General features: G+C 40.9%; 1 protein-coding gene across 4 annotated transcripts in view; it reads left to right on the top strand.

Moving 5' to 3' along the window:
* LOC120521855 (NACHT, LRR and PYD domains-containing protein 12-like) overlaps positions 1-21,467 on the top strand; it is a 1,152,437-nt gene that overhangs the window by 29,093 nt on the left and 1,101,877 nt on the right. For all 4 annotated transcript variants that reach the window (XM_039743177.1, XM_039743172.1, XM_039743176.1 and 1 more), the window contains 6 exons: positions 105-232; positions 2,257-2,331; positions 3,514-3,861; positions 12,179-12,460; positions 21,033-21,137; positions 21,240-21,266. In XM_039743177.1, coding sequence (XP_039599111.1) covers positions 2,259-2,331; positions 3,514-3,861; positions 12,179-12,460; positions 21,033-21,137; positions 21,240-21,266 — 835 coding nt within the window. In that variant the 5' untranslated portion in view covers positions 105-232; positions 2,257-2,258. The remainder of the gene's footprint in view (positions 1-104; positions 233-2,256; positions 2,332-3,513; positions 3,862-12,178; positions 12,461-21,032; positions 21,138-21,239; positions 21,267-21,467) is intronic.

Here is a 21,467-nt window from a genome sequence, read left to right as displayed (position 1 = left end):
GATTTTAAGTTACCTTTCTGTCTTAAATAAAGCTCTGTTCTGTTTTGCCTATTTCTTTATTCATTACATTGTATTTAGTAATGTACATTTCTTTCCTTTTAAAGGTCTCACCCAGGAAGTCTTGATGAGAAGTCCTTGATCAGATTTCCTGTTGTTAGCACCATATCAAATTTGGATTGTGATCTCCTGTAAAAGGTTTGACTAAGCCCTGCTTGGAAATAAATTAATAAAGGTAAGAAATGGAAAAGCCCATGTCCTGTCCTGTCTGTTATCCTGAATGCTCCTGCAGTTCCTTCTCCACTTCTATCATCCATTTTGCCTGTCATATGTTGTTTCCCAAGTTCACTTGACTGCCTTCTGCCCATTACTGTCAGTGTGAACGCACACCAGTGCCCTTGTGTCCATGTTATCAGTGTCAATATGAACTTCAGCAGTCCTCGTTCTTTTACTGTTGGGTTTGTGTGTCCTCTTGGTTTTATGTCACAATTTACACACATCTTGCATTCTGACTTTGTGCCAACTAGATTCATTTGTCATGTCTAATATTACGGTTAATCACACAGTCTTCAGTGGAGAGCACTCTGCTGTTAGTACATCCATCTTGATACATTGGAAGACAGCGGGGTTACAGCAAACCGTGAAGTGACATTCATTTCCTCAGTCACTTCTCTAGTTCATGGTCATGTAGAGCTGCTCCCTGTCCTGGCAGCAATGGCCGAACAGAAGAAGGGGCTGATTTCCAGACAACTATGAGGAAGCGGATTAATTTGGCCTTGTTAGAAGTCAAGCTACCTGAACAACAAAAGCCCGGGTTGACGATGTTACTCCTTCATTTGGATTTCTCAAAAACTGAGCATACTTCATTCGCGTTCTTAATGATCTCACAGCACCTGTCCCAACAACAGGAGACACCCAATAGGTGTGGCCACCTTAAGCAAATTTTAGCAAGGGCCAAGGACTCGACCAGCACTTCCACTGTTCAAATACAAGGAGTAGACACACAGAGATGGCCCAATTAAAAGAAACTTACCGAAAATGAGGTGCTGATAATGGATGCTTTCATACTGTATGTTCTTTTATCCGTTGTCTTGGGAAGAAAAACAGTACAGTGTATCCCTCAAGGTATCATTTATAGACAGAAATTTCAAAAATGAAATTTAATTATGTTCAGAAAAGAAGAGTACAATGTAGCAAAACGTGGAGACCCACGCTGGCCTCCCCATTTGCCCACCTCCACTTGAAGGAAGAGTCCTGGCTATGGCAGCACAGACTCACCTAGAAAGAGAAACCTGGGATGAACGGACCAAAAGGCACTTGTATTTCTGGCTGTGATCTTCCATCAGTCGACTTTCTCTGTACCAAGCACATCACAACACATCATGTCTGCCCTCACTCGGCTCATCATTATGGAATTAGAAATAGAGAAAGAACAAAAAACTTTGCAGATTATAAAACTGTCAGGCCACTGGAGCACTGGAGTCTGAAGTGATCCTGACAAAGAGTAGAAAAACAAAAGCGGGCACCGTTCATTTGTTCGTTCGTTTGTTCTCTTCCTCTCTACTTCACATGTCTTTTCCAGGTCTGCATGAGTTTTGCATTGAGTTTGTTAGATGAATGAATAATTATAAACTGGTCTTGTGGATGTGCGTCACTGGACTTTGTCATGTAGTGTCACTCTGGCCAGGGTTGGTTCCTGCTTTGCACCTGATGCTGTGAGGAGAGCCTCCAGAATTTTATGTTGTGCATTTGCATTTGAAGGAAGAAGTTGACAAATGCAGATAAAATATGGCAAGTGGTTAGTGGATTATGGGAAGGAATATAACTGTAAACAGTGTCAAAGAATCTTGCATGAATAGGGACTGACCAAGGACACCAACTGGCCAGCTTGACTTTCTTTAAAGCCTGTGAGCAAATGCTGGACAAGATCCTGCTGGGCAGCAGAGTGTGCTGTTTATGCCCTATAGCCCACATCAGGGTGCCCAGTCTCAGGTGTTGGTGACAGTGACTTTCACACCAGTCTCAAAGTCACTTACATATGATTTGCCCACTTTGAGAAAACTCAGATCTAACATTTTGAGAAATTGTGTGCATTTCACTTGTAGTAGACAGTAAGTAAATGGACATGAGGTGTTGGTGACTGTGTATCTGGGGGATGGCACCATCTTGTCTGCTTCATGAGAGCATCTGCCTCATCTCTGAGGATGTCATAATCTATTTCTTACTCTCTGGACAAACCAAACTTTGATTCTTTTGCAGCCATGAAGGTCCAGAAGGTTGGCTGGAGCTGCTTTGTGTTCATTCTGCTCCACATGACACATACCGCTTGGACACGTATGTGTTTGTATAATTTTTTGTTCTTATGTTACACTTGTTGACTTTCGTAGAGTGAATGGAGGCTCTGATCGGGGTGCTCGAGAGACTGAATGTGGAGTCTGGGTTTGCAAGTGTCCTGACAAAAACCAACAGCCAGACCTTTAGTGACCTCTTGGGCACAGCCATCAGCAGTGTGTCTGTCTGCGGAGAGAGTGTTGACCTTGTCAAGAGGTTTACTTACCTTGGCAGTGACATTCATGTCTCTGGTGACTCTTCCTGTGAAATCAGTAGACGGATTGGGAGAGCATGAGGGGTCATGAGGTCGTTAGAAAGGGGTATGTGGCATTCCCAATATTTATGCAAAAGGACAAAGGTCCAAGTCTTTAAAGTTCTGGTGCTTCCTGTCTTGCTGTATGGTGTGAGACATGGACGCTGTCCAGTGACCTGAGATAAAGACTGGACTCCTTTGGTACTGTGTCTCTTCTGAGAATCCTTGGGAACCGTTAGTTTGACTTTGTGTTGAATGAGCAGTTGCTCATGGAGTCCTGAATGAGGCACATTACCTGCATTGTGAGGGAGCATCAGTTACGGCACTACAGCCATGTGGCGCGTTTCCCCGAGGGTGATCCGGCTCGTAAGATCCTCACTGTTGGGTACCTGAGTAGCTGGACCAGGTCAAAGGGTCGCTCACTTAACATCTGGCTGCGGCAGATAGAGGGTAATTTCGGGAGTGTGGGACTGAACCGTGTGTCTGCCTGGGGGGTTGCCAACCGGGATCCCAAGTTGGTTCATTGTGTAGAGGGTGCGGCAACGCACTGTACCAGTGCATACTTCCCAACTTGACTTGTCTTTAAATACTGTAGAACTTATTTTTTTGCTGGCAGGTTTTATTGTAATTGTAATTTGGTCTTTCTATTTTACCTCAAATCCTAACCCAGACTGTAAATTCTGACAGGTGTGTTTATGTTTGTTCTGAGCATCAGACAATTTAATATAAAGAGAGAATTTGAGAATTGTCAATTTAGAAGAAAACCAAAAACTAGAAGTGAACATCACATCTGTTTGGGACTGAAGAGGACAAGGGCACAGCGTTTAGTCTTCATCTTGCACAAACACTGACGGGATTTGTCTTTATTGACTCGGGTGGACTAACTAAACATGTCTTGACACTCGCTGCATCTTTTTGTGTTTTCTTTTCAGAGAGATTTCAGGTTGTTGGACCTTCCTCAGATGTTCGTGCTTTTGTTGGTGAAGATGTCATCCTACCTGCCTCACTCTCACCAGCTATCAATGCTGAAGCATTTCAATTGAGCTGGTTTCAAGATGCCTTTGATTCACCAGTACTTCTGTACCAGAATCTCAAAATCACACCTGAACGTCAGATGCAGGCTTATAAGGGAAGGACAGCACTTTTCAGAGAAGAGCTGCTGAATGGAAACGTGTCTCTGAGACTGCAGGATGTTCGTCTTTCTGACCGTGGGCTCTACAGATGTTTTGTGGACTCTGGACCATGGAGAGACGAAGTTCACATCGCTCTGAACATTGAGGGTGAATTTTTTTTTTTTTCTTCTTTTCTCTTCTTCCCACTTGTCCCCTCTGTGACCATGACATGGTTTATTAATGTAGAGAAGATATTTAGCATTTTTAGTTTTGATGTTTTTGAGACTTTGATAATCCACAGGCACAGACATATAATTGTTCTTATGTCCTGATGGCCCTTTAGCCTATTGTAAAATTTCCTCATATAATATTTCAGCTAGTGTTGTTACATTGGCTTAAACTCCTTGGTATTAAACCCGAGGTTTGGGTCATATTTCTATGCAAATACAGCCAATTTAGTGATCTGCTTTTCAATGTTAAGCATAAATAACTCACGGATCGTATTCTGCTGTAATATAGTAGATGAAATAACACCATCCTACTAAAAATAAAGAATATTTCTGTGCATTCTGCCACTTTATGTTAACCTGATGCTGACTCATCAATATTCAAGAGTGGGGCGGAGACTTTAACCAAAGAGACAATTGCTTACGTGTAAGTAACAGAAACACATCTGCATCATGCAGCAGTGGACACTTGACAGGCCTTTCCAACTGTGGTTATGATGATGTTTTGGTGTTTAAACATTTCTGTTACACATAGGAACATTTTTTTATTATTGGAAAAAAAAGTTAAACACTTTTAGCTTGCTTTTCCTGGACTAAACATAACACAAAGGAGGCTGAGTTTATTTCTTGCTTCTTTTTTTTTTTTAAGTCTTTTTGTTGTTTAATAATAATTTTTAATATCATGTTTTAATTCTGGTTTTGGCTTTGCATTTTTGTAATATACAGTAATTCCTCGCTATATCGCGCTTTGACTTTCGCGGTTTCGCTCTATCGCGGATTTTATATGAAAGCATAACTAAATATATAACGCGATTCTTCTTGCTGGGTTCTCTGGACAATGTGTCTTTTTACTTCCTGTACATGCTTCCTCAGTTGGTTTACCCAGTTGATTTCATACAAGGGACGCTATTGGCGGATGACTGAGAAGCTAACCAATCAGAGCACGCAGTTAAGTTCTCCTGACTGACAAGCTAACCAATCAGAGCAGCAGTTAAGTTCCTGCCTGCTGAATGCAGTGTTAACCAGAAAGTCTTGTCTCGCTCATTCAGCATCAACGTGTTTCGCTGTGTAAAGAGTTGTGCTCTTTTGAGTTTATCTTTGGGCATAGCCAAGCCCTTCATTATGGCTCCAAAATGATCTGCTACTGCTTCAGGGGCCGTGCCCAATTGCAAACAGATGTTAACGATTGCCGAAAACGTAAACGTTTTGGATTTGTTGAAGGCTACGATTCTTTTATTTAAAAAGTAGGAAAGGAATATAAGATCTACGGCCGCAGTGTCCTTTTAACCAGGGTGCAAAACAAGTTGTAAGTGGATGTAATAAGGCAGTAGTCTGGATGGAATCTGCTTTAGGGATTTGCATTGAAGTCTGCCAGAAGAAGAAGAACGGCAGTGCTACACAATCGCCTGAAGTGGCTCCTTTAAGGGCTGTAACGCTCTCCTTTGTTGTGCAGTAAAATAAAACTCATTGTTATCGGACAAGTCATCGTGTCATTGTTGGTGAGTAACCATAATTAATTTTCTACTTACAGTACTTAGTACATGTATGTACGTTTAGTGTCACTGTACACACACATTTACTGTATACTATTTTTGTTGCATTGTACGTATTTATTGCTGGTGGCATGTCTATCGTAATGGCAGTAACATGTGATATCGGAGACACTCAATATCTTTAAAATAATATTTAGGTTTTACTGTATATAAATAGTGTGTTTATATACATAATTTCAATGAATCTTACCTAATATCTAAGAGAATACAAAGGGATTATGCTGTATAAATCTGCGGGGAATATTTATAAATAGTGTGGGCTTAAAATATATAAAAATAACCATAGAAACATATGGTTTCTACTTCGCGGATTTTCACCTATCGCGGGGGGGTCTGGAACGCAACCCCCGCGATCAAGGAGGGATTACTGTAATGAGTTTCTTTCTTAGTACATTGTTTTTCTATGTAGTGTTTTTGTTTGTCTGCCCTGTCTCCTTTGTATGGAGCCAAATTAGGCGTGCGAAAGTCCAGCTTGCATCTACACCCCCTACTTGATTCTGGGAGCCTCTTGAGCCATCAGTAGTCATAAACTGAGATGAGCTGGTTGAAGGGTTTGGTGCAAAGTGTTAGGTGCTTTTATTTAAAACAACAAACAAACTGTCCAAAACGTGTTGTGCATCAATAAATTATCCATAAAACCCAGAGTAACTTGAAGGTTCAAAACCATTCTAAGATCCAGATAAAACAGTTGCTCAATTGTAGGTGAACCATATTCACAGTGAGTTCCTCCTCAGCCAGCCACATATCTCCCCAGCAAGTCTTCCCACAGGCGGAGGTGCCAACAGCTATGACCACCTCTACTAGCTCCCATCTTGCCTGCCTTGACCAGCTTCCTCCAGGACACACACAGCCAGACTGTCATCATCCCATACGACATTGCAATGCTGCCTGGATGCCTGGGAGATTAGTTCACCACCTCCTCTCCTACACTGATCAATGGGGATACCCCATGGAGCAAATAGAAGAGTCTATTCTTAAAACTGATGATTTTACCTATATTCAAAGAGAATCAAAATCAGTATATTCAAATGCACATTGAGTAATAAATGTATTACTTCTATATTGAGAGGCCTATAACACACTCCTACAATAAGGCCTCTTTCCCTGATGTGTTCCAGGCAAAGCCAGGTGTCCTCACTAACATGGGCTCATCATCCATTTGAAGAGGACCTGGTCTTAAATTCTGTTTCACATAAACAGCAACCCCACCTCCTTTTTTGTTCTGTCTGTCCTTCCTAAAATTGTGTACACATCTGTTATACTGTACTTATCCCTGTCTTTGTTATTTAGCCAGGTTTCTGTTATTACTATTATATCATAGTTATGCTCCTCTACATACAACTCCAACTCACTTGTTTTATTTTTGATTGTCCTAGCATTCAAGCAAACAATTTTTAATCTTTTACTTAGTTTCCTTTGGCTTTTTAGCAGTGTCCTAGAACTTTCCAAATGATCTTGTGTGTTTTGTATTTGTATGAATACCTGTCTCTTCATGTAAAATTCTAAACCTGGTTTCTTGTAAACTCTCTTGACTATCCTACTCATTCACCTCCCCAATACATTTGTGCCCTTTCTGATCAAATGTAACCCATCATGATCAAACGGGCCCAATATTTTCCAGAAGGAGTCCCAATGCCCCATCATCCTTTGCTCCTCTATACGAGGTGTGATCAAAAAATATGGTGAATGTTTCAAAAAAGAAATGTTTATTGCACTACTATTGAACTACTAGTCACCCTCCAAATACTCTCCTCCACTTCGAATGCACTTATCCTAACGCTGCTGCCACTTTGCAAAGCAGTTCTGGAAGTTTTCTTTCGAGAGTGTCTTTAGTTGGGCTGTCATGGCTGCCTGGATGTCCTCAATGGATTGAAATAGTTTTCCTTTCATGGTCATTTTAGGGAGCAGCCAGAAGTCGCACGGTGCCAGATCTGGCGAATAAGGTGCATGCGGACACAGCACAATGTTTCTATTCCACAGAAATTGTCTTATTAGAAGGGATGTGTGACAAGGAGCGTTGTCATGATGAAGACTGAAACCGTTTTAACATTTTCCTTGGTTATTGATGTTGTAGGACGTCCTGATCTTTTTTCGTCTTGAACCGAGTCAGATCCATTATGAAATCGATCAAACCACTGTGTGCAGTGTCTCCATAAACCGATTTTAACATCTGATGGATTTCCTGAGCTTTTTGCAATTTGAAACAAAATTTCATGTTATTGCGTTGCTCGATATTCATTATTAATCACAAACTTGAAAGACGCACTTGAACTCAACAGTGGCTCACAAACGAGTGATAGTATCAAACTAGTTGAAACTTGTCACAAACTAGGTTCTAGGATGGACATGTCAGAAACTGCTGTGAATTGTTTTGCATTGTTCTTCATCATACTTTTTGATCACACCTTGTACTACACCAGCGCTTCCCGATTCATTTTACCTTCGCACCCCCTGTGACGGACGAGGCCAATTTTGCACCCCCTTGGTTTGAGAAGAAGTATGAAAAAATATGAGTTCATATGATAGTTCATAATACCCACGCAGCACTAAGTACGCATAAGAGCGGAAGTCATCCATTTTAACAAGCAGTGTATTGCACTGATACGAAATAGCCTGCCCATTTAATTATTTAGGAATGGATAGATAAATTAAGATTTTGTACAAATAATGTTTTTCATTTTTCTTCCTCGATGGATTCTGGCACCCGCCTGGGAAGCGCTGTACTACACCAAGATTTGAGGCACACCTCAATCTTACCTGGACTATCACATGATGTAGGCTTCATATTTAATCTCAAATGTAATGGACATCTAGAGATGTAGGGAGAAGATGGTTTTTCCCAGTCACAATGGCTGCACGGCAGGAACCAGCCTTGGACAGAGTGCCACACTCACTCACATCTGCATTGAGACATATTTTGAGTCATCAGATAGTCAAAACCTGCATTACTTTGGGATCCACACAGGCCATGCCAGCTACAGTACAAAATGTTGAAATTCAGGTACTGTGCATGTCAAAGGAAGTGATCATCTCTGTACCTGCAACTGGTCTGCAACAGTGGAGTTGCTCCATATATTGTTTCCACAATAAAATGTATTTAGTTAGTTTCAAAACCTTATTGTCCATATTGGGCTGAAATTTGTGTATTTCGATTCAAAATGCCACAGAAGTAGTTGTTCAGTTTTCTCCCTTAAACTACCATTTATGAACCATGCTAATTGACCTCATACATATGGAAACAATAAACTGCAGACTTTTATTGACTGGTAGAGCAGCCTTCTCACGATGCACCAAACACTGTGAGGTTGAAGTTCTCGTCTCAAAGGTTAATGGCAGGCCTCTAATTTAATTTGGTGGCCTAAGCATGGGTGTCGCCAACAAGCACAAAATATATCAATTGGTAACATGTTACTGCTGCTATGCCTCATTGTGCCAGAGAAGTCCTGACTTTCATCAGTCTCATCTTGGCATCACTGATTACTTGTATTTTAATGGAATGAAACTGCATATGGTTAACAAAAGCAGCTTCATTATCACTAGGTTCTCTTATAACAACAACAACAACATTTATTTCTATAGCACATTTTCATACAAACAGCAGCTCAAAGTGCTTTACATAATGAAGAATAGAAAAATAAAAGACACAGTAAGAAAAATAAAATAAGTCAACATTAAATAACATAGAATAAGAGTAAGGTCCAGTGGCCTGGGTGGACAGAAAAAACAAAAAAAACTCCAGACAGCTGGAGAAAAAAATAAAATCTGTAGGGATTCCAGACCATTAGACGGCCCAGTCCCCTCTGGGCATTCTACCTAACATGAATGAAACAGTCCTCTTTGGATTTAGGGTTCTCACGGAAGGACTTGATGATGATGGTCACGTAGACTTCTGGCTTTTGATCCATCCATCATTGTTGGAGCATCATGATGCTTTGAGTAGGTGGTGGTGGCACAGTTATTATATTATTATATTATTGCAATATGTTGTATTATGTTAGGAAAATCAGACAAAGGTGCAGTTTGTATTTTTATGTTAACATATACACGCACAGCATATGGAAACTGAATTTAGGCCTTGTCAGTCGGTGTATGGCTTTAAGCACATTAGGCATGACGGAGTCAAAGCTTGGCTAAAAGATTCCTGTGCTGTCAGGCAGTTCTCTGTATTAGGTGCCTGTTGCTATAAAGCCCACAGTTGGTAAAACCTGCATATGAACAGGTGTAGCCTGATTCTGGCAGTCTGTCTTTCTAATGCTAGGGCAAGCTCACCTCATAGTTCTAAGAGAATGGTTTTTGGCTGCCTAAATCTGCTCATAAGCCAGCCATCATCATCGGCCAAAAAATCCTGCCGGTGCGTAAAATCTCCTTCTCTTCATATCTAACCTTTTGTGAAGTCCTCAAGCAGTGACAAACAAGCCATGTTGTGTCAAGCCATTAGGCAATGAACATGCTGTAGGGCATAAGATTTATTGGGAGTGTGTCGCACCCGTGTTTTTACTTCATTCAATTGTATGCGATTGTGTTGGTTTGTAATTCCTGAGAACAGGTAGCTGATATAAGCTAACGAAAAAACAAAATATGCAGTATTGGTCCTCTTAACTCTTTGAGGGCTGAATATTTTTGCAGGCAACTCTATTTTCTGAAAAGCACACAAGGCAAAGGTTTCACATACAAATCAACATAAAACGTCTGTTGCTGTGGCTGCTGTCGGCACCTGTTTGGGCAGCTTGATGGCCGGTAGAAATGTGTGGGGTTCCAGTTGTCTGGCCCGTCTTCACCTGGCAGTTCGCGATTCTGGCTTGTACCTCTTGTCATCGTGAGTGGCGAACATTGTCGTAGGCGCATCAGCTACACAAGCCTGTTCAGTACCACAACCTGCTGAAGCCAGTCCCTCACTTTCATTTTCAATCTCCATCCTCAGATCATTTGCATCAAAATCAAAGTCCGACAAGTCAGAGTTCGATTCGGCAATAATATGCAAAATGTCATCCACAGAGTATTTTGCTTTGTGCATTCGGTTTGATATCTCGCCAGATGTCGATGCCATTTTAGAAGTTGCTCGCTCTTCGCTACTCACTCATGTGCTTGTAATCAAGGTCAAATCAACGAAGCTAACTTTCCTTCTAGCAAAGAGAGCTGAACTAAAACATAACGACAAGTTTTGTTGCAGTTTACGGCTGATTACCGTCCTCTAACCCTGTACTTCGACAAAAGTCGACATCCGCCCTGAAAAGAGTTAAAAGGGGACTAAAATAGAGGCTGCACGTTATCATTCTCAGTTTTGTGGTGTAATGTGTATGTCACATCAATGCACATTATAATAATGGCTCATTGATATGCATTGTTATGTGTGCAAATCATTATTTTCCTGGTTTAGCTGCATTTAACCACGTGATTGAGGTTGTCATCATTTCCATGTTTCACAGAAATGGTGAGTACACCTAGGCCAGAGTTGTCAGAAATATATACATTTTTTCCCCTGTAAAGTTTTTCCATTTTTTTATATCCTAATGTTTGTGTAGAAAGGTTTATACAAAACAAAAAAGGCCAACCTAACCTAAAGAAAACTCAACTAAAATCACAGTTCATTTAAAATGTTTACTTCTTAATTCAAAAAGCATTAGAAATAAAATGCACAAACTAGTGGCAGCAGAATTAACCTGGGGCTATGATATTAAAAGAATTATGAAGTCGTGGCTAAATGAAACTGATGGAGAGGAATGTGATATAAGGGAGAAAGAACGAATGGAGTCTCCATGATATGAATTGTGGTGCCTCCTAAGAGGTGGTCTCTGACAAGCATGCAGTGTCTTCGGTTGACCCATTCATTACCTGCTGAAAATCTCAGATGTGGAGAGTACTGTACTTTGAATTGCTTCATTTGGTTTTATTTTCTTTCTGGTGATTGTGAAATAGACATAAAGAGGTCAGTTTCTGGTTGACGCTTATCTGCACAGACTTTGTGAGCTCACTGTTTTGCCAGAGCACATACTGTATTTCATATGTTAGTTCAGATAACCAAGTTCTAATTCTGTATTGACTTTAGGATTGTTTTGTGTGTAAATGATAAGCACATCTTTATACCATAAATGGTGAATTTGCTAAGGTATCAATAAATGACTCAGAAGCTGATGATTGAACACTCAAATGTATTTTATTGTTTAAGTTACACTTTCAGTAGAAGAAAGTAGTGTTAATACTACCGCACTTCTACAAATGAGAGATGACGTAAGTGGTTACAGTCAGTGCAAATAATAAAAATAAGTTTGTGAGCCAGAGTGTGATGGAGACACCATGGGAAGCTTGAAGATCCCAGGATAGGAGGTGGGGTTACAATCATAATAAACAACACCTTGATCCTGTTTGGCCTTCAGCTCCTATTGATAAATTCATTTTGGCCAACTAGACCAGAAGCATTGGGCACCCATCCTTTAAAAGATAAACCAGTTATTCATGATTTTTTTTTTTTTTTTGCTTTATGCTCTTTGTTGGTCTCCAATTCCTCACTTCAGTAGTGACTCTCATAATTAAAACAGACTGTGTGTTTTCTTAATAATAGTTTATTTCTTATACCCTTTCAGAGAAAAGCCAAGCAAAATTACACCTTTTATTGGCTAACTAAAAAGATTACACCCTTTCACAATAGACTTCCATGTTACCTCTTCCTTTGCACCCCTCATTCTTCTTTTTCTTGTGTCTTGATAGTTTTAGGTGGCCAGCCCTACATTTCCATCAGCTCAACAGAGGACAAACAGACCAGACTGGAGTGCATGTCTGACAAGTGGGGCACCACACCAGACGTGACCTGGAGGGACATGAATGGAGTGGACTTGACACCTGAGTCCAGTGTCACTGAAGTGCGGGACAATGAGGGATTTCTCAGAGTCAGGAGCTTCATCCCCATCAAGCAGGAGTTCAACGTCTTCTCCTGTCTCATGAGAAGTAAAGTGCCAAAGCCTGACTGGCATTCACGCCTTACAGTCTACGGTGAGTACTCTGAGTTTGTGGCCTCCTCATGTCACTAACTCTGAACTACTGTGACTTCCAGAAGGTTGTGTTCTCATCTGAACTGCTGCTTCATCCAGAATTATTCCCTGCTTTGTGTCCAGAGGTGCTGGACTTGGCTTCAGGACACCACGACCTTCATGAATACAATCAATTTCTGAACAGTATACATTGATGCACAAAAAGTAGATTTAATATCAAATCAAATTTTGTTTGTCACAGAACAATATGGAGTGAAAGGTCAAATTGTTCAACTGCAGTGACTGTGCCTTGATGTAGAAAAAAAGGCAATAATAGTAATATAATAGTAATATAATAATAGATCACTATTAATTATATACTATACCAATATTAATAAAAGCCATTGTTAAATCTCACCAATACTGCTAATTACAGTATATTATGATAAAACTAGGGGTCTCGGCCCTCTGCTCTCTTCGTTTGCCAACCCCCAGGTTTGGTTAACCTGATATACAATTTAAAGAGATTATTTTCATTTTCATTCATTTTTTATTTCTTGATATTTGCCAGTAATAAATATGTGGTAAATAAAAATTAAATAAATAAATGTGTGGATGGATTCAGAAACTCTTCCTCAGTCTCCCTGGACTGCACGTTATCCAGCAGTTCTGTTAATCAGACCACAGCAGAGTAGAGGCCATTGTTGGGTATCATTGATCATTTTTTTTGGTTGGTGCAACTTCACTTGGTGTAGATGTCCTCAAAGTTAGGGGTGCACACCCAGTGAGGTGTTCATCAGACTGCACCACTCCCTGCAGAGCATTGTGGTCCTGCTGTGTGCTGTTCCCAAACCAGGCAGTGATATTTTCTGTCAGGATATTTTTTATAGTGGATGTGTATAAATTCTTTATTATCTGGCAGGGCAGCTTGAAATGGAGGTGTCTGAGGTGGTAAATACTTTGTCATGCCATCTTCACCGATTTATCAGTGTGCTTGGACCAGGTCAGGTCTACTGTGATGTGGACATCAAGGTGTCTGAAACTGTCCACCCACATGCTGTTAATACTGATGTGGTGGGATTGTCTCTGCCATTTCCTCACAATGTCATGCTGTTAATACTGATGTGGTGGGATTGTCTCTGCCATTTCCTCACAATGTCCATAATCCGCTCCTTTGTCTTGCTGATAGGCTCTAGTCGGGCGCGTGCCTTTTTTTGAGAATGGCTAGGGGTGCCTGCCTGATCATGAAGACACGTGCAAGTGAGCACATCAGGCAAGTGTCTTATTAATTCTTCAGAGGGCGCAGTACATTCACACCTGTGCCCCATGAGTGACATTAGTTTAAAGGAGCCTGCATGGGACACCAAGGTAGGACAAGTTCGGGAAGGAAGGCAAGAAAGAAAAATGAAGGGAAAATGGAAGTTAAAGGGATGCAAGCAAAAAAATAAGTAAGCGAGCAAGCGATTGAGAAAGAGAGTGAGAGCCGGTGCATGCTGAAAGAAAGCAGGCGGACAAGATGGAGGTCCAGGGATGAGCATTTGTGGCCAGCACTCAGGATGGGTATGAGGGGTGGCTCAGCAGGAGCAACCATCCTGTTTAGGAGTTTACTCTTGCCGAGAGGAGCCATTGAGTTGGCAGCGGTAGGAGGACAATGGTCTTTCGCCAAGTTGAGCCATTTGCCAATGGAGCGACTCCCTGTGGAACGCTGTGGGATAGGCATAGGTTGTCTCAAGAGGTTGTCTGTGCCTGATGGTGGACTTCTACTTGGACTGCAAGGTCTGAAAAGGGCAAGTCGAGGAGACTTCAGTTTTAAAGGGGCACCAGGGCTCTGAATTTGAAAGGACAGTTTCCTGCCTGTGTGTTTTTAAGCCTTGTTTTTAAGGAATATGTATTGGATTGTTTTCAACCTCCACAGACACTTCTTTGTATGAATAACTTATTTATTTAATTTTTGCACTGCACTTTGGAACACCGTTTTTGTCTTGCTGTAATAAAAGCCCTGGAGTTCTTTTGTGCCAAGCCCTTTTGCTTTGAGTGTTGTGTCCTCATCTGCTGATTCATCCCACGGGTTCAATAGGCACCTGTAGAGCACTGGGAGCATGGAGCCGACCTGCACCATCACAATTTGCCAGGCCTCAGCTTTTCCTGTGTGTGGCGTCCAATCTTTGTCTGTTAGGTGTTCTGCCACAAGATGATTTATATAATCCAAAACTAGTTTCTTAAAGGTCTTCATCATGATTTGAGATGTATGTGGCATATGTCTGTAGTCATTAGATGAAGGTGGCACCTGTCTTCTTTAGAATAGGAACTATGCAGGATGTTTCCAGAGCAGCAGCACTTTCTGAAGCCTTGTGGACTGACTGAGAAGGTTAAAAAGGACACCAGAAAGTTGGCCAGCACAGGAACTTGAGGATCTGTCTGGTCCTGCAGCTTTTCCTGTGTGTAGCTCCCTCAGTTTATTTCTTAATTGGTCTTCAGTTATGGACACTCCACAATGATGGTCAGAGGTGACCGCATCACTGGCCATTTCAGTGGGGAGTCTGGTTATTGGAAGAAGATGGCAGTGGGAGGGAAAACCTATTTAAAAAATTGGCTCAGGGAATCAGTTTTGTCCACATCCCCTTTTAGCACCTGAGCCCTGGATTGCTTGAGTCCAGTAATGATGATCATTCCATTCCAGACATCTTTCATGTTGTTTCTATTTTTGATTTGTAAGCTTTCTTTCCTTTACTTACCTTTTTCTTTCACACATGCTGTACGTCCTTCAGAGCCTTAACCAGATTTGATTGCTCTTCTCTTTTTCTCATTCAGGAGACCTTGTAGCTCCTTAGTAATCCAGGGCTTATTGTTTGGAAAGCAGTGCACTGTCTTTCTGGCTACCACAGAATTTAATATAGTCTGTAATGCAGTGACCAAATCCCTCAATATTGTCCTCATTTCACTTGCATATCACTTCCCAGTCTTGCTTATAGAAGCCATCATTCAGAGTCATGTCAGCCTCCAGACTCCACTTTATCACTATTCTGCTGGTAACAGGTAATAAAAGCAGACACGTGGCAGCAAAGATAGTCAGCAACATGGCTGCATTTATAGTAGCTTTATATTGAGGCATGAGTTCTCCTAACTGTCGCCTCTTGTCAGGCTCAGGGAGATATGCGTTAACTCACACCTTACGTACAATGTGTTAAGGGTCTTTTCTTTTTAGTATTTGGACTGTGGTCCTTTTCTGACGTTTCAAGCTCTGGTATGCTGTTTACTGATCTTCTGGTTTTTCCTGTTTTTTGACCTTTGTTTTATTTCCTGAGCCCTACCTTCACTTTCCTTGAGGTCTGACACATTTTTTTTTACATTCACTGGCAGAACAATTAACAATGAATTGTTGTCTACTAGCAAACTGAATGCTGTCTAGGTTAGTAGCTCTTATCTAGGGTGGCACAGCAGCACTTCTGATTCATGAATCTCGCATCTTAGGTTTGAATTACCTGTCTGGTCATTCTTCACGGTGAGTTTGCATGCTGTTCTTGACTTGGATTGTTGTTTTCGTTTACATCCACAAATCTTCTCAGTGAAGTGACAATTTGAAAATAGTGTAAGTGGAAATGTGGATGAAAGTGTGCCAGTGAGTGTAACATGACAACTTGTTTATCTAAGTCGTGATGTTTTCCAATAGGAGGCGCTAGCTCCCTGGAAATACGTTTGTTTTGCAGTTGTGGCGTCTTAAGTAACCTGAACGTAAATACAGTGGGTATGGAAAGTATTCAGACCCCCTTCAATTTTTCACTCTTTGTTATATTGCAGCCATTTGCTAAAATCATTTAAATTATTTTTTTCCCTCATTAATGTACACACAGCACCCCATATTGACAGACAAAAAAAAGAATTTTTGAAATTGTTGCAGATTTATTAAAAAAGAAAAACTGAAATATCACCTGGTCCTAAGTATTCAGACCCTTTGCTCAGTATTTAGTAGAAGCCCCCTTTTGAGCTCATACAGCCATGAGTCTTCTTGGGAAAGATGCAACAAGTTTTTCACACCTGGATTTGGGGATCCTCTGCCATTCCTCCTTGCAGATCCTCTCCAGTTCTGTCAGGTTGGATGGTAAACGTTAGTGGACAGCCATTTTTAGGTCTCTCCAGAGATGCTCAATTGGGTTTAAGTCAGGGCTCTGGCTTAAAGAAAATAACAGATTTTTTTAATGACGGTTTATGCGGCATAACAGACGGGAAGCCATGACAAAACCTTGTTTAGAGTCTGCCATTTTCGTCTCGCCATTGGAAGGAATTTCAGGATGGGATGACGTTACCTCCCATCCATCCGCCGGCTTTAAAGGTGTGCCGTGCAATGTTTCAAGGTTTTATACCCTTTCTCCATGGGTAGGCCCACACTTAGGTAATCATGCCATTCCAAACAAGGAAAAGAAGATCCAATGTCATGCTGACTCTGACACACAGACATAGTGCACATTGCCCATTTCATAGTTGTCCCTTTCTTGTCTTCAGTTCTAAATGATGAGCCCCAAGTGTGCTAAATCTGGCCTTGTGTTAGCGATACATGTGAGTGGATTTATAAAATATCTTTTGTACAGAGCACAGTGACATATTAAATGTATTTATTACACCTGAGCAGAGTTTTACTCAAGCCATAACTCAACAAGCTCAAAGCCAATCAGAAACTGTGTCTATCAGACATGCGTAAGGTGGAACCGATAAGTACAATGGCTCATGCAAAAAGGAAAAAAATTAAACACTAAATTTACTGCTTTATAATAAATAAATAAGTTTAGAAATTGATGACTGACTGTTTAATATCTTAGCCTACAACCGCACACATCTATCAGAGTTACTAAAGTGACCCCATTGATGCACAATCGGTTATCATCATTGGCTTTTGTTACAACTCTGACTTTCATGAATAAATTAAATAATCTAGAGCAACATCTTCTGGGACATCCAGCCAAACTGAGGGCCCTGGTCAGAAGAGTTTTGGTTCCTACTGGTTCTGTTTCCCAAACATTGAATGGAAGCACAAAGCAATGACATGAACAACATGGCAGTGTCTGGCAGCTCCAGGGATGTTCCCATCAGACCGACTCTGACTGAGGGGCTGCAAGCCACAGCAACTGGGAAAGAAGATAAATAGCCAGGGTTTCATCCTTTTGTTGTTGTTTGTATTCCATTTCAAAAGTTTAATCACTGATTTAAAATTTTCTGAATATTGTTTTGCTTATTATTTTAATTTGTTAATAGTATGTTCAGTTGTTCTTTGTTCTGTCCCTTGTCGTCTTGACATTAAGCACTACAGCTGGGAGACCACCTCAGGCCTTTATTCTTCTGCAACTGCTGTTTTTGGTTCTCTCTTGTTTGGTGGATTTTAAAAACCTTTTCTTCTGATCTTTCTGGCTTTTGAACTTTAGTATGTTAAAAAAATAGCATTTTTGGAATACGGACTGGATTTGTGCTTAATGTTTTCAGTTCAATATCACTTTTGTTCTTGTTTGATTTTTGTAAATCTCTTTTTGGCAATAAATTCTTAAATATGTCAAGGAATATTTTTTTGGCTATTGCGGGCCAGAGGTTTCGTGGTTTCCTTTCTGTTTTTGGAGCTTCTGTTTTTTATTGATTTTAAATTCTGTCATTCACATGTTTGTTAGAGGTGTGCAGGCTGTGAGCTTTAGGGTGAGGTCCATTTATGATTGCTAGGTCTCATTTGAAGCCTGGGGCCAGTATTTGGAGGCTAGGCCTCACGTTAAGCTTTGAGAGTTGTTAAGAATCACAACAATCACTGAGCATCTCAATCCTCTGCGGCACCAAAAACCTGACACATGGAATGTCTCCAGCTTATGTTTACCCAATTGACAGTGACAGGATGAACCTGAGGGGATAAAAAAAACAAGTCTGGCAAGACAAAATATTTTTTTAACAAACATCTTCAGAAAGGCAACTAGAAAATTGAAGGTGTGTTACAGAGCATGAATGTGGAGTGGGATTTTTTCTTAGCTACTGTATAAGATGACTAAGTGCATAATGGGTTATAATGCAATGTCAGGCAGAGTGAGAGTATACAAGATATATTCGAAGCCTACATACCCATTACACTCACCTGGGTGTGTACCATCATCAGCAGCATCAGACCAATAAAGTGGCAGACTTCTCAATAGCCTCCAAGATGCCCTGGACTCCATATCTTCATGAGATGTGGTTAGAATTGCTAGTGACTTCCATATGAAAGTGGGAGATGGTAGCATAGAAAAAGTGTGTGGAGGCTGCTGTGATGGTCTCTGTGGGAGACATGGTGAGGGGGTTCTATACATGGATCCCAATATAAAAGACTAGAGAGAAAAAATGTCATGTCTAAGCCAAGGTCACTGTCCTAACTTACTTTTTTTACATGCTTTTTCTTCATTTTTGTTAATGTAGCTATTATCATTCATCTTATAGTTGTTTAGGTTTATTAGTTGTATAATTATGAATTCTGTATAATTTTGGTTCTTTGGCTGAAGAAAAATGCTTCCATGGAGAAAGTGCTTCTGCCCAGGTTCTTTGCACACCCTAGAGGGTCCCCTCCTGGGGAGAGGCTACCAGCACTGTGCACCCAGGAGTGCTTCATCATGTATCCTTACTGCAGAACTTCATAGTAGGAAAACACAAGGTTACAATTTGCTTTCATAACTTTCTGATCAGTAATTTGAATCATGATTTGTTGAATGGCCACTCTAGTGATGAATGATCTACGAAGGTAAACTAGACAATTGAACACAAATACAAAGGTTGAAATTACAACTATAATGCCTGCCTTGGTCAACAATACTCTCCTTAAAATAGTCCCATGTATTCTGGTCATGTCCTGCGTGTGCCGTTACTTCCTCATGAAGTGCTTTGAGGTGATTCGTTGCCAAGGTAAAAGATCCCTATGTATACACATACATACATACATACATACATACATACATACATACATACATACATACAAATTTATTAAAAATAAAAAAACTGAGAAATCCCATGTACATAAGTATTCACAGCCTTTGCTCAATACTTTGTCGATGCACCTTTGGCAGCAATTACAGCCTCAAGTCTTTTTGAATATGATGCCACAAGCTTGGCACACCTATCCTTGGCCAGTTTTGCCCATTCCTCTTTGCAGCACCTCTCAAGCTCCATCAGGTTGGATGGGAAGCGTCGGTGCACAGCCATTTTAAGATCTCTCCAGAGATGTTCAATCAGATTCAAGTCTGGACTCTGGCAGGGCCACTCAAGGACATTCACAGAGTTGTCCTGAAGCCACTCTTTTGATATCTTGGCTGTGTGCTTAGGGTCTTTGTCCTGCTGAAAGATGAACCGTTGCCCCAGTCTGAGGTCAAGAGCACTCTGGAGCAGGTTTTCATCCAGTATGTCTCTGTACATTGCTGCAGACATCTTTCCCTTTATCCTGACTAGTCTCCTAGTTACTGCTGCTGAAAAACATCCCCACAGCATGATGCTGCCACCCTAATGTATCGCTATAGGGATGGTATTGGCCTGGTGATGAGCGGTGCCTGGTTTCCACCAAACGTGACGCCTGGCATTCACACCAAGAGAGTTCAATCTTTGTCTCATCAGACCAGAGAATTTTGTTTCTCGTGGGCTGAGAGTCCTTCAGGTGCATTTTTGCAAACTCCAGGTGGGCTGCCATGTGCCTTTTACTAGCCATCTGGCCACTCTACCATACAGGCCTGATTGGTGGATTGCTGCAGAGATGGTTGTCCTTCTGGAAGATTCTCCTCTCCCCACAGAGGACCTCTGGAGCTCTGACAGAGTGACCATCGGGTTCTTGGTCACCTCCCTGACTAAGGCCCTTCTCCCCCGATCGCTCAGTTTAGATGGCTGGCCAGCTCTAGGAAGAGTCCTGGTGGTTTCGAACTTCTTCCACTTACGGATGATGGAGGCCACTGTTTTCATTGGGACCTTCAAAGCAGCAGAAATTTTTCTGTAACCTTCCCCAGATTTGTGTCTCGAGACAATCCTGTGTCGGAGGTCTACAGAAAATTCCTTTGACTTCATGCTTGGTTTGTGCTCTGACATGAACTGTCAACTGTGGGACCTTCTATAGACAGGTGTGTGCCTTTCCAAATCATGTCCAATCAACTGAATTTACCACAGGTAGACTCCAATTAAACATCTCAAGTATGATCAGGGGAAACAGGATACACCTGAGCTCAATTTGGAGCTTCATGGCAAAGGCTGTGAATACTTATGTACATGTGCTTTCTCAATCTTTTTATTTTTAATAAATTTGCAAAAACCTCAAGTAAACTTTTTTCACTTGTCATTATGGGAAGTTGTGTGTAAAATCCTGAGGAAAAAAATGAATTCAATCCATTTTGGAATAAGGCTGTAACATAACAAAATGTGGAAAAAGTGATGTGCTGTGAATACTTTCATGATGCACTATATGTCTCTCTTTTGGTTTCTGCATTATTGTTTTTCTGAATAGTCCAAACCACATGTGTGTCCATTTAGTTCATCTCACTCTGATCTCACCTTACAGTGTAATTTATGTTCAGAGACAGTCATCTCCTGACTCCCACATTCTCATGTCTCCCTTCTTTTTTCAGTTTTCTCCCCGGGAGTCTTAAGCTGGATGGTGGTCTTCTGGCTATCATTGCTTCTATATGTGGCCTTGGCGGCTTTACTGATATTTAAATGGAGGCGAATGAGAGGTGAGTGCAGACCCTGTTGCTGACCGTCTTACTTTTGTAATGTAAAAGAGCCTCAGATTTAACATTTATTCTCATATATTTCCCTGTATTTCTTTATTCTAGGACGTAAAGAACGATATGAATCCAAAGGTAAGGACCCTCCAGTGCAATCCTTCGCTTAACTCCAAAGTCTTTATAGAATAAAAATGTCATAGAAGGTCTCTGAAATTCAGATCAAAAATAGACAAAAATGATGTTTACACTGCCTGTTTGTATTTTTATCCAGTCAATGCCTGCAATCCATCAAAACCCTTAGAAAGATGTACAGTTTTGGGTAAAAGTAACTTTTAT

This window comes from Polypterus senegalus, chromosome 2 (genome assembly GCF_016835505.1).
Source record: "Polypterus senegalus isolate Bchr_013 chromosome 2, ASM1683550v1, whole genome shotgun sequence".
Taxonomy (NCBI): Eukaryota; Metazoa; Chordata; class Cladistia; order Polypteriformes; family Polypteridae; genus Polypterus; species Polypterus senegalus.
This window is presented reverse-complemented; position numbering and strand designations above follow the sequence as displayed.